Raw genomic sequence first — 12,098 nt, forward strand, 5'->3', positions numbered from 1 at the left:
TATTTTTTTTCCCTATTTTTTCTGTGCGGGTTTTATTTTTTTTAATCTTCTTAAAAGATGCCCAACCGACGTTCCAGTGGCGGTGACAGTTAAGACGCCCGCTAATTTACCGCGCGGCGCCCCGGAGCGGTGTTACTCAACCATAGGTTAGCAAACAGGGCCTTCTCTATTTGTCTAAGTCAAGTTCAAATGCCCAGGTGTCTGTCAGCCCGTTGACTTCGGGGCGTTATTCTTCTCCGCCATCTTGCCACCTGTCTTGTCATCAAACCGCACGGCGCCATATTGTTAGCAGATATCTCATGCGTGCGTGCGTGCGTGTGCATGCACACGCGCACAAACGTTGCTCTTTGAATTATCGTCACAAGCTGTGAACTGCAGGTAAATATGTGTTTGTGTTCCGTCTTTGCCGCCGAAGATTATGAGATGGAAATTATCTGGCGGGCGTCCAGGAACCCATCGTCATTTAGAGAAAAGATATTTGGCACCGGATCATCACTCCGGGGCGGAATGAGTGGACTGGAACATGTGTGTGTGTGTGTGTGTGTGTGTGTGTGATTGCAAAAGTCATATTTCTGAAAAAAAAAAGGGGGGGTGAGAATGTGTGTGATATTCACGCAGGAACACTCCGGGTTTAACGGCTACGAGAGGGAGTTTAGAGGGAGCAGCGCCGCCCTGGCAGTTTGAGATGGCCGATAAGGGAGTTTAGGATCTGTGATAACTCCACAGCCAGGAACGTGAACACACACACACACACACACACACACACACACACACACACACACACACACACACACACACACACACACACACACTCTTTATCTTTGCAATTATGAGAATGTCATGTTTGGAGAAAAGGGAGATGGAAGTGAGGAGCGGGGATCCTCTCCCAGGTATGAGCTCCTCTCCCTGGGTAGGCGCTCTGGCTCGGAGGCCCCTGGGGTCCCTGGGGCCCCTGGGGGCCTCTGGGGGTCCCTGGGGTCCCTGAGGCCCCGGAGCCCGCAGGACGACACACTGTCATACGGGTGCATCGGGGCGGCGTTGGGAGGGGAAAAAAGTAGTGGTTGTCCATGAGGGATTTATGTTAAGCTGAGGGACTAAGTCTGTGCCATAGGGGAGGGAGGTGTGTGTATGTGTGTGTGTGTGTGTGTGTGTGTGTGTGTGTGTGTGTATGTGTAATGGTTATTAATGACCGTGTCAGATCTGTGAAGAATGAGATTTACTCTCTTAACAGGACCCTGGGTTTGGCTTTATGGATTTTCTGTCTGTGGAGAATACAGTGTTCGAACTCACCTGCTCCATTCAGCACACACACACACACACACACACACACACATACATACGCACTCTCTCTCTCACACACACACGCACATGCACAAAAACACATACACAGTTTTCTTTTCTCCTCATTGTTCACACACACGCGGGTGGATGTGGCCTCTGCTGCACTGCACTTTGTTCTGCACATGTCGGGGCTCCCACGTCGTTGAAGGAAGCCATCATCATCATCAGCTCACACACACACACACACACACACACACACACACGCACACACACACACACACAGACACACACACACACACACACAAACACACACACACATGAGTACAGAAAAAGCTGTCACCGGAAACCCATAGCACAGAGTGACATGAATAGCTTCCCGGCCACTCACACTCACACACACACACACACACACACACACACACACACAGATGCAGCTTTGAGTCCCACCCACGCAGATCTGGGGCAGATAAGGTGTGCAGATGCCGGCCTCGGTGAAGTTTCTCCTGCAGGGCGCAGGTTTCATGTGTGAGTGTGTTGCTGGTGTGAGTGTGTTGCCGGTGCAAGTGTGTTGCTGGTGCAAGTGTGTTGCCGGTGCGAGTGTGTTGCTGGTGCAAGTGTGTTGCTGGTGCGAGTGTGTTGCTGGTGTGTGTGTGTTGCTGGTGCGAGTTTGTTGCTGGTGTGTGTGTGTTGCTGGTGTGTGTGGGCGTCGGCGTGGGCTTTTCTCGGACGGGACTCGAACCCACGGCGTGTTGAGAATGAGGTGAAGCGACGCCCCTGACGTTTCTGCTCTCCCTCTTCTTGTCTTTCAGCAGCGGCTGCAGCGGCAGCGGCAGAAGCGAATGATTCAGGGACGGGGTCCCCGTCCCCCCCGCCCTCCGCCCTCAGCCCCCGGCGGGGGGGCCCCGGGGAGCACGACCTGCTGACCTGCGGCCAATGCCAGACAAACTTCCCCCTGGGCGACATCCTGGTCTTCATCGAGCACAAGCGGCGCCTGTGCCGGGGCCCCGCCGGCGGCCCGGGCTCCTTCTCCAAACCCGGGGAGACGGGCGGGGCCCCCGGGATCCCCGTCTCCCCCAGGATCAGAGCCCTGGAGCTGGGGAGGGGACCGCTCCCCGTGGAGGTGGGCATCCAGGTGACCCCCGGAGGGGAGGAGGACCCCGAGAGGAGGCTGACGCCGGCCAAGGGGATTTGCCCCAAACAAGAAAAAGGAGGTACTACAACATGGTTACACACACACACACACACACACACACACACACACTTGGACACACACCTCTAACCTGTCCAAGACAGATAACTCTCTTTAAGGAATCCCAGCTGCTTGTTCTTCTGACAGTGGCCTTCAGGAGGGATTAATGTAGGCCCAGATGATTCCATTAGAGCGAGGGAGGGCTTTGCTCTGTGTTGAAGCGAAACACACACACACACATGCCCCACGCGTGCGCACACACACACACACACACACAAACGCGCGCGCGCGTACATGCGTGAACGAACACCCAGAACACACACCGACAGGCCTGAAGGACTTCTTCAACTGAAACCAACTGTGGAAATGTTGTTTCTGTGTGTGTTTGTATCTCCGGGACGCGTCACGTGCCGTTTTGTAATTTGAAATCCTGCAGCACATGAGGAGAAGAAAAAAGGAAAAAAAAACAAGGCTAAAGAAGCTGATTAAAATTCATCTTTGTGCGCGGTGAGGAGAAGGGGATTAATAATCTGGCGGGGGCGGAGGGTGGAGGGCGGAGGGTGGAGGGGGGCTGCTGTCAGAGCTGCAGGGACACCAGTTCAAAGTTATCAGGGGAGGCAGTCGCCGTCGCGCCCCGAGAGCCGGGGAGGCCGTCCAGGATTACACCGCCGAGCAGGAGGAGGAGGAGGAGGAGGAGGAGGAGGAGGAGGAGGAGGAGGAGGAGGAGGAGGAGGAGGGGGCGTTCAAAGTTGCAACTGCGTTTGAGAGGACTTCACAGAGGCGGACGCTGTTAGGCCATCGTCGCCGTGACGCCGGATAAAGCGGTTGAAAGACGAGAGGGCGCGATCGTCGGGGACGCGACGCGTGACGCCAACGTTGAGACAGGAAGTGGCGGCCGAGAGCGGGACGGGCGAGCGGGGAGAGGAAGGAGCCTCGTGAAGGCCCGCGGACACGGGCCGGCCGCCGTGACGCGGCGGCTGCAGGTCGGCGGGCCCCGACAAGTCGAGAAACATCACGACAAGTTGAACCGGGACTGGAAAAATGTCACTTTCACAACATTAAACCCTCACGCCGACGTGCACGGAGGCTCCGGCTCATGTTAAATATGTGATTTCAAAGCATATTTACATTAATAAGAGCAAATTACACCCCAAACCCCACTAAACCGAGGATTTTACTCCTCGTATTCACGCTCGGGACGGTGGTTTTGTTTTTTGAAACATGCACGGCAAAAATGTAAAGTCATTGTTTTCATGCACGGTTTGAAGTTGAAGGCCCGCAGAGGCGTTTACTGACATCACACACGCCGCCGTCTTTGAGAAAACTCCCGTTCGCTCCGACTCCGCCTTTCGCTTTCGATCGCCTTTTAACGTCAGATCTGCACCGGAGGCTCCAGAGGCGGCGCCGCACTCGGACCCGGGAACCATTCAAACACGGCGACGCATGTTTCGTCGACGGCCTCGGAAAGTCCGCGGCCACACACACGCACACACACACACACAATGTGAGAATGCGTGTGTGTGCAAAGAAAACACTTGTAAAAAAAAAAAAAAACGCTCATAAACAACGAAGCTGTTTGTTTCCCCGAAAATCGAGCCGGCGAGCGAGAAGACGAGGAGCGTTCGGGTCGGGTCAGAGGAGGAGCGTTCAGGCGGACGCCGTCTTATCGGCGTGAGGAGACGGGGGAAGCGAGGGGGAAGCGAGGGGGAAGCGAGGGGGAAGCACTCCAAAGCCTGCCGAATGGAAGGGGGAGCGGAGGAAAGCTTTGTTCAACACATTAGATTCCCACTCAGGCAGTCTCAAGTTTCAACCAAATTAGATTACATTATTAGGTCTAATTAAGTCCAAAGTGTTAGCAGCGCACACACACACACACACACACATACACGCAGACACACACACGCATACCCACACACTCGTGCACAGATGCACACTTAAATTGCTTACATGCGGTGTGAGTTCTCTGCCAGGGTGTTCAGTTATTTAGCGCAGGTGACCAAAAGGAGAGGAATTAACCATATAAGTGCATTTTGGGGGGATTTTAACCCTCAACTCTGGCTTTTTTTTTATGTAATTTGGCTCCGGGTTGTGTTTTATAGCATCCTGTCTGTGGGCCGGCGCCCGCTCGCTTAAACTGCAAACAGGCTGCAAGGCCAGCAGATTTAACCCCACTAGGGTGCAAATACACACCGTAACACACGCTTGCACCGGCTGGAAAACAACCCCCCGAACACACACATCCCACCCATCCCACCCCTACCTCGGATTTCTCTCCTGCTGATGCTTGCATTCTGCTGTCGTTAATACGTCTGTGTGTGTGTGTGTGTGTGTGTGTGTGTGTGTGTGTGTGTTTTTTTTCCGTGCATAATCCTGAAAAATGATGTGTGTCATCGGGCACAAGCGGGGAGGCTGTCACTGTAGGAGTGTTACGGCGCTGAGACGACCCTGGCCCAGCTTTGAACCCCCGCCCCACAACACACACACACACACACACACACACACACACACACAGAGTGTATAGAGATAGCAACTGCCCGGTGAATATTTCATAAGGCCACGGGAACAAACGTGACATTGTCATGTTGGGCTTTTAGGCAGGGAGACGTTTGTTTGGTAGTTTTTTTGCGAGCGGCCCCCCGGAGGCGGCGCCGGCTCGTAAACGACGAGAAATCTGCGAGGAGCGAGCTGTCGCCGGCCGTCGTTGCTGCCGCGGAGTCGGTAATCACATTACTGTACTGTAACTGTCTTCAAACATGCCCTTTTATTAAGCATTCCATCATTCTTACATTTATTTTTCATGATTATTTATGACGCATAGAAATGCAAGTTGAATTTAAATCCAGATTTAATTGTTTTTTTTATTTTTCCACAGCTAGCGTTGCATTTTTTGGCAGTCAGTGTGTGTGTGGGTGTGTGGGTGTGTGTGTGTGTGTCCTCAGACAGAGGATACGCGCTAAGTGAGTGCTAACGCTAATGTAAGGAGGTTTTGCCCGAGCGTTTCGACAGCGCGGTGTGTTTCTGTCAGCGGCCCCGACCCGAGCGAGTGTGAAAGTGTGTTACGGCGCGTCGAGCTCGGGCCTCTTTGGTTTTCAGCCCCGGTTGAGTCATAAAGGGGCCCGCTGGATGGAAACACGCCACGGCGTTTTCAAAAAGGGAAAAAAAGAGAGGTCAAGTCGGCGATGTTCGACAGTTGTTTCACCGCCAACCCCTCCGAAAAACACCCTCCCTCCCAAAAAAAAAAAAAAGAAAGGCACTCAGATGTGGAGGTGTCTCCTCTCCTCTCCTCTATCTCTCTCCTCCTTTCTTTTTTCGGCGGCCCAATGCACCACCCAATGCTCCTTTAATCACCTGGCTTGCTCTCATTTCCATATTAAATAGGCTTTAATCATGAAAAGCAATCAGGCTTTTGCATATTCATACCTTCCCCTGCGCGCCGGCTTCCCTGTCTCGCTCTACTGCCAAGCAGCCAGTAATCAGTAGGCAGGCGGCGTAATGCCACAGCCCCGGCCCATCGCATGAAAACACACACACACACACACACACACACACACACACACACCGCGTGAGTTAGAAAATAACTTCACATGCTACTTACGTATTATCTCCACTCTGAGTGAGAGAGAGTGAGAGAGTCGGGGGGAGATAAAGAAGAAAGATGGCGAGACTGATCCCTGATTTTGAGCTGTGAATATTTGTACAGAGGCTCAAGGAAAAGTCCATTTGCATAATGACTTTGTAGTTTTGCATTAATCACATTTGCATATGAAAATGCGTTAATTACTCCTGATGATCCCCCCCCCCCCCCCAAAAAAAAAAAAAAAAAAAAAAAACTTGCTTCATTTGATGTCCAGGCTCTGGGGTTGTGATTAGGGGGTGACACGGTGGCGGTTTTGCATAGGTGTGTGTGCGTGTGTGTGTGTGTGTGTGTGCAGTTCCGTGTGTGTCGGCATGTTTATATGGGCTCGTATGAGATTTTTGAACGCACGCCAGGGAATTTATCCCCCCCCACCCTCGCACGGTCTCCTGTTGTGCATGTGTGCCTGATATTAACGTGTGTGTTCAGTGATATCGGACACACACACACACACACACACACACACTTTAGATGCACGGCCTCTGTCTCCCATTAGCTCTTGACAGTGGAGGAGCTCTCGAGTGTCACGCATTAGAAGCCGTTATGGATTCTATAGGAAAACAGGTTTAGCTCACATGCTACTTGATGCTACGCTACGTGATTAGACTTTCAGCTGTTTTAAAGCTTTTCTCGCGTTGCTTTCGGGGATCTTTTGCACACACACTCAAAATGATTTTCCTTTTATCGTGTAAAACTCGCAGCTGAAAGGAGGGGGTCTATTTCTTTGCTTTGTTTATAGTCTTCTTAAAGGCAGGATGTGTTATTTTTGATATCTCATGGAAGACGATCTAACAAAATCGCTGGAATTTTTTCGGAGGTTATTTCTCGACGATTTAAATTTCCTCCAAATTTCGTAAAGGTCGCTGTCAGTAGAGTCGCATCATTTTCTTATTTTGCAGTTTAAAACGACCCAAAACGCCGGATTGGGCGGAAAACCCCGAAATCCCGAACGCAAACGGCCTCGCTTCACGTTAACCTGCATTTTTCACAGCGGGGACGATATTGGAAATTTAAAAAAAAAAAAAAAAAAAGGAAAAAGAAAAGAAGCTCCTTTTGAACCGGAGACTGAGATGAATCATTAAAATAACTCCCGCTCCCAGTCATGAATTCATCACTCTAAGCATATTGGGTTCACTTTCACAGAATCGGCCTGTGCACAATTACAGTATACATGTTCCTGCCTGCGTATGGGCCCCTCGTGTTGTTGGCCCATAACACTGAGCCTCAGACGGGACCACCCCGGGGGCCCGTCTGACTCCGCTCGTGTCTGTCTGTCTGCTGGATCCTGCAGGGTCAACTGGGTCTATAAGAGGGAGGGGGGGGGGCAAGGTTACACACACACACACACACACACACCTTCACCTGAAAAGTGGAAATGCATGATTCACGCATTAAAGCGGAAACATGCACACCAGATTGCACGGCGATAGGAGGTGTTTGCTTGCAGGAAAAAGCACAGTGACTCACATTAAGGCCTGCATCTCTTACCAAACACACACACACACACACACACACACACACACACACACACACACACATCTTAAAGGCTCCCACATGAAGGCATCAAACGCTCCACAGCCAGGCTTTATGGCACTCATATGGCAGCAGATTTGATATTTTCCTACCACAGCGGGGGAATAAAACTCGCCACTAATTTGGACTGCGAGCGCCACCGCTAACTTTCAGCATGTGCCGGCCCGACTGTGTCTTCCAGATGTGTGGACTCTTTGCTCCTTAACGGCCCCCTTTTCTTACTTAAAGAGGTATTAGAAAAAAAACACAAAACCTCTCGCTCCCCGCCATCACCGCCATCACCGCCACCGCCGCCGCCGCCGCCGCCGCCGTGCATGGCGGGCGCTGATGGAGCAACACAAACACGCCGCCCGGCGTTGACGGATGCTAACGCCGCCGCGCCTTCACTTCCCGGCGTCGGCGCGGGAGAATGTGTTTATATTCCCTGCATAAATTGCTGTTATTAAGGCGAATTGGAAGGCCCTCCCGCCGTTGGATAGCAGGTGCCGAGTTACGTCCGATGACGCGTTCCGATCTTTTGACTTCATGGATTCAATGTGGGAACTCTTCGGGGGCCCGTCGTCGTTAAAGCGCTCCGGTGTTACGAGCGGAATGTCGCTCAAGCGTCAGAAGCAAAAGTATTTATTACTTCTGCGGTGACGTCTTTGGGTTTTGCATACGGCGTTTTGGCGGCGCGTTGGATTTGGTAGCCTGGGGTTTTTTCGCAGCCTCGTCCCGCCGCGTCTGGGCTGCGGCGAAGCCTCTATTTATCTTTAAAAAAGTGAATCATAACATCAGGTGTTTCGTTTGGTTCACGTTCGCTTGATCCTTTCTGAAAAGCGGTGGCGTGTAAAATCACCCGGCGAGTTCACGGAAAGACGTGAAATAACGGAGGGAGACGTCGACGGACGAATCGTGATTGGAATCTCCGTCGATGACTTACGAGGCCGCCGACGCCACAGAGGCGCCGTTTCCGCTCGGCCGTCGTCACGACGCTGCTTCAGAAACACGCGTTCGAGGGACGAAAAACACTTCCTTCTTTTGTCCGATATGTTATTATTTTATCGGCCCTTTTTTACTTTGCGTGGAATAGTAACTACATTTTCTGAGCTTATTTATTGATTCCATTTTATAAGCTGTTAATATGTTCTTGGCAGTAATCTCAGTTATCACAGTAATGGGAGTAGTTACATTACAGACATTTTTACTTTTTTTGAATTGATCAGTAGTCATTATATTATCGGTAGTTATTACATCATCGGGAAGTAGTTATTCATATTTTTTATCGGCAGTTTACTAAATTACAGGCAGTTATTACATCATTGGCGGCTATTACATTATCGGCAGGCTTTTTTTTTAATCATTGGCTGTCATTACAGTTATTATGGGTTGTGCGGGGCTCTGGTGTAATTACATTGTAAGTACACATGTATAGAAACAAAAACAACGGCGTCTTTCCACTGCAATTTGGAGAAGTCATGACAGACACGCATGTGTGTGTGTGTGTGTGTGTGTGTGTGTGTGTGTGTGTGACATGTCAAAGAAGTAAATGGGGATGATTTTCTGAAAAGAAGCACCCACTGGGGCTGGGGGGGGGGGGGGGGGGGGGGGATGCTACTGTTAGCTGATGATGGGTGCTAGCCCCTGGTAGCTTGTTAGCTTGTACAGGAAGACGCCCCCCCCCCCCGAGGATGTCCTCGCCCCAAGAGATACTGAAGGCCTCGTCCCCTAAACTCGTCCGCCGAGACCAAAAATAGAGAAGGTGTGAAAACCATCGGAGTTCATTTAGCATGCCAGGCTGAAATAATATAAACTTCATGTGTTTATTTGATTTTAAATTCTTGTAATGTCTGGCGGTGGCGGGGGGGGCGAAAAATACATCGTTTGCGCTCGGAGGTGATGAGCGTCAGGTGCGCACAGCCGGTATCCATAACAACGACCGAGCAACATCCAATCAGAACGTGAGTCTGATTTCACTCACGGGGTCTATTTTTAGTGTCGGGGGGGCGGGAGGGAGAACGCCCTCGCGTGAAAGCAAGACGGTGGCGCTGTGATGGCGGACCGGAAGCCAACGCCACACACACACACACACACACACACACACACACTCGCGGGGTCGCTGGAAGAGGCCGAGGAAAGATGGCGTTCTGCTACGAGGAAGCCGAGTCAGAAATATCAACGCTTAATACTTGTATTCTTATAAAAGGTTCTTCTGGCTAAATCTGTCTCAGCCCATATCCTGTGTTTGCTGTGTATATATTTATATTTATATTTATATATCCGTTCCATTCAAAGAAAATATATCATCTCAATCTCAAGATATGTATTGATGCATATAAATGTATCTATCCATCTCATTCTGAAAAAAAATGTTTTATTCCTCTAATTCTGTATGTCTATATGTATTGTCTAATACACACATTGAGAAATAATATACAACATACACATATATATTACATACATATCATACAGATCTTACTATATATGATATGTACGTACTATACGTACTATAGATATCATCTATATATATTTATTATGTATATTACATAATATACTTAATAAATATATCATATATATATTATATATTATAAGTCATATATATGGGTGATATATATGAAACAATGTATTTTTTTTCAGAATTGGATTTGATGGATAATCTCATTCTGAAAAAAAATATATGTCTCCCTCTCTCTATATATAGAGATAAACATATGTGTATGTGTATATTATCCAACTTTTTGTGTTGGTGTATATATATATATGAATTTATATATAGCTACCTATCCATCTATCTATCTCTATATATAGCTGTATATATAGTTTTATATATATATATATGTATGTTGATAGCACTGCAGGTTAGGCTTATGGTTAGGCCTTATAATGTATGAATGTAAATGGCTGTGATGACAAATTTCTATCTATCTATCTATCTATCTATCTATCTATCTATCTATCTATCTATCTATCTATCTATCTATCTATCTATCTATCTATCTATCTATCTATCTATCTATCTATCTATCTATCTATCTATCTATCTATCTATCTATCTATCTATCTATCTATCTATCTATCTGTCTGGAAGCACTTGTTTGAGACGAGGATAAAGTAACATAAACCCATTGTCTCATTTTGAGGCTGGATTTTTTTTTTACCCCTAAAAAATATGGTTTATGTTTCAGATGAAGTCTTTTTTCACTCCGCTTTTTTCCCAAACGTCCAAAAGACACACACGTAGGAAAAGAGGGAAGTAGTTGTTTGTGGGTAATGTGACGGGGGAAATAGTAAAATAAACCCATTGTCCCCATTTGAGGACATTATTGTTTTATATTTCTCTCCCCTCCTTCTTGAAAAAAAAAAGAAAAAAAAAACAAAAAACATTGCCCCGCGTTCACAGACAAAAGCTTTGTTTTTGATACTTATTAGAGCCGGCTAATGCCAAATATCCAGGAGAAATGAAAAACACATACCGAAACAAAAGCTGGGGGTTTAACTCGTAAAAGCCGAGACCGCCGTCCAAAAAAAAAAAAAAAAAAAAGAAAAAGGAAAGAAGGGCAAAGAAACATCTGCTCCGGCCTGTTCCTGGGATGAAAGTGGGGGCTTGCACTGTCATGTCCATAGATGGCATTACAAGAGGAGGAGGGGGGGAACCGCTCAAGGTTAAAGGGGTCCACACACACACACACACACACACACACACCTCCCGGTATACTGGCATAATTCATACATTTCCAAAAAAAAAAAAAATCCTCCTCCCAGTGCCTGTCTCTCCCAGAGCAGGACGAGCGAGCCAAAAATGAAATAAAGCCCGAGATGTTATCGAGGTGATTGGTGCCAGCGGAGCTTGTCTGGGCCTGTGGTCTGGCGGGGCAGCGCTGGCCCGTACCACCGCCTGTATAGATATATATATATATATATATATATATATATATATGTGTGTGTGTGTGTGTGTGTGTGTGTCCTGAAGGCACTGGATAGATGAAAGCTTTCTTTAACCATAAGCTATGCAGGAGCCGTGCCAGGAGCAGGAAATGTATCAGCGTGATAACAGCCAGAAAGACAGAGAGATAATGAGAAAGAAAAAGAAATAGAGATGGGAGTTGGAGAGAGAGAGAGGCCACACAGAAACCCACAAGGGAGGCCTCGGGCCAAACGTATCGCCATCTCACACACACACACACACACACTTGTCTAAATATGTGCAGGGTGTGTACGTTTGGAGGATTTGACACACCTGAGAATGTTTCATGACCCGCAGATGAGGGAACAGAATTCACCCGGAGACACGACCGTCGCAATGCGTTTAATCCGCCGCCGGCAGCAGCCGGACCTCCGACATGAAGGGTGGATAGACGGAGAAAGAAAAGAAGAGAAAGAGAGAGAGGGAGTTTCCTGTTTATGACTCTGGGCCGTATTTAGCATTTCACGCCGTCATGCTAATGCGCGGATCGTTTTCTCGCGGGGAAATGCGGAGAAGGT

The 12,098-nt window shown here is 48.7% G+C and overlaps 1 protein-coding gene across 1 annotated transcript in view; it reads left to right on the forward strand.

The window, feature by feature from the left end:
• Window positions 1-12,098, forward strand: part of bcl11bb (BCL11 transcription factor B b) — a 31,118-nt gene that overhangs the window by 5,196 nt on the left and 13,824 nt on the right. The window contains exon 2 of the mRNA XM_086166667.1: window positions 2,091-2,492. Coding sequence (XP_086022793.1) covers window positions 2,091-2,492 — 402 coding nt within the window. The remainder of the gene's footprint in view (window positions 1-2,090; window positions 2,493-12,098) is intronic.

The sequence above is a fragment of the Fistularia commersonii genome, chromosome 20, assembly GCF_037954325.1.
Source record: "Fistularia commersonii isolate RoL2024-O1a breed Wild chromosome 20, RoL_Fcom_v1.0, whole genome shotgun sequence".
NCBI lineage: Eukaryota > Metazoa > Chordata > Actinopteri > Syngnathiformes > Fistulariidae > Fistularia > Fistularia commersonii.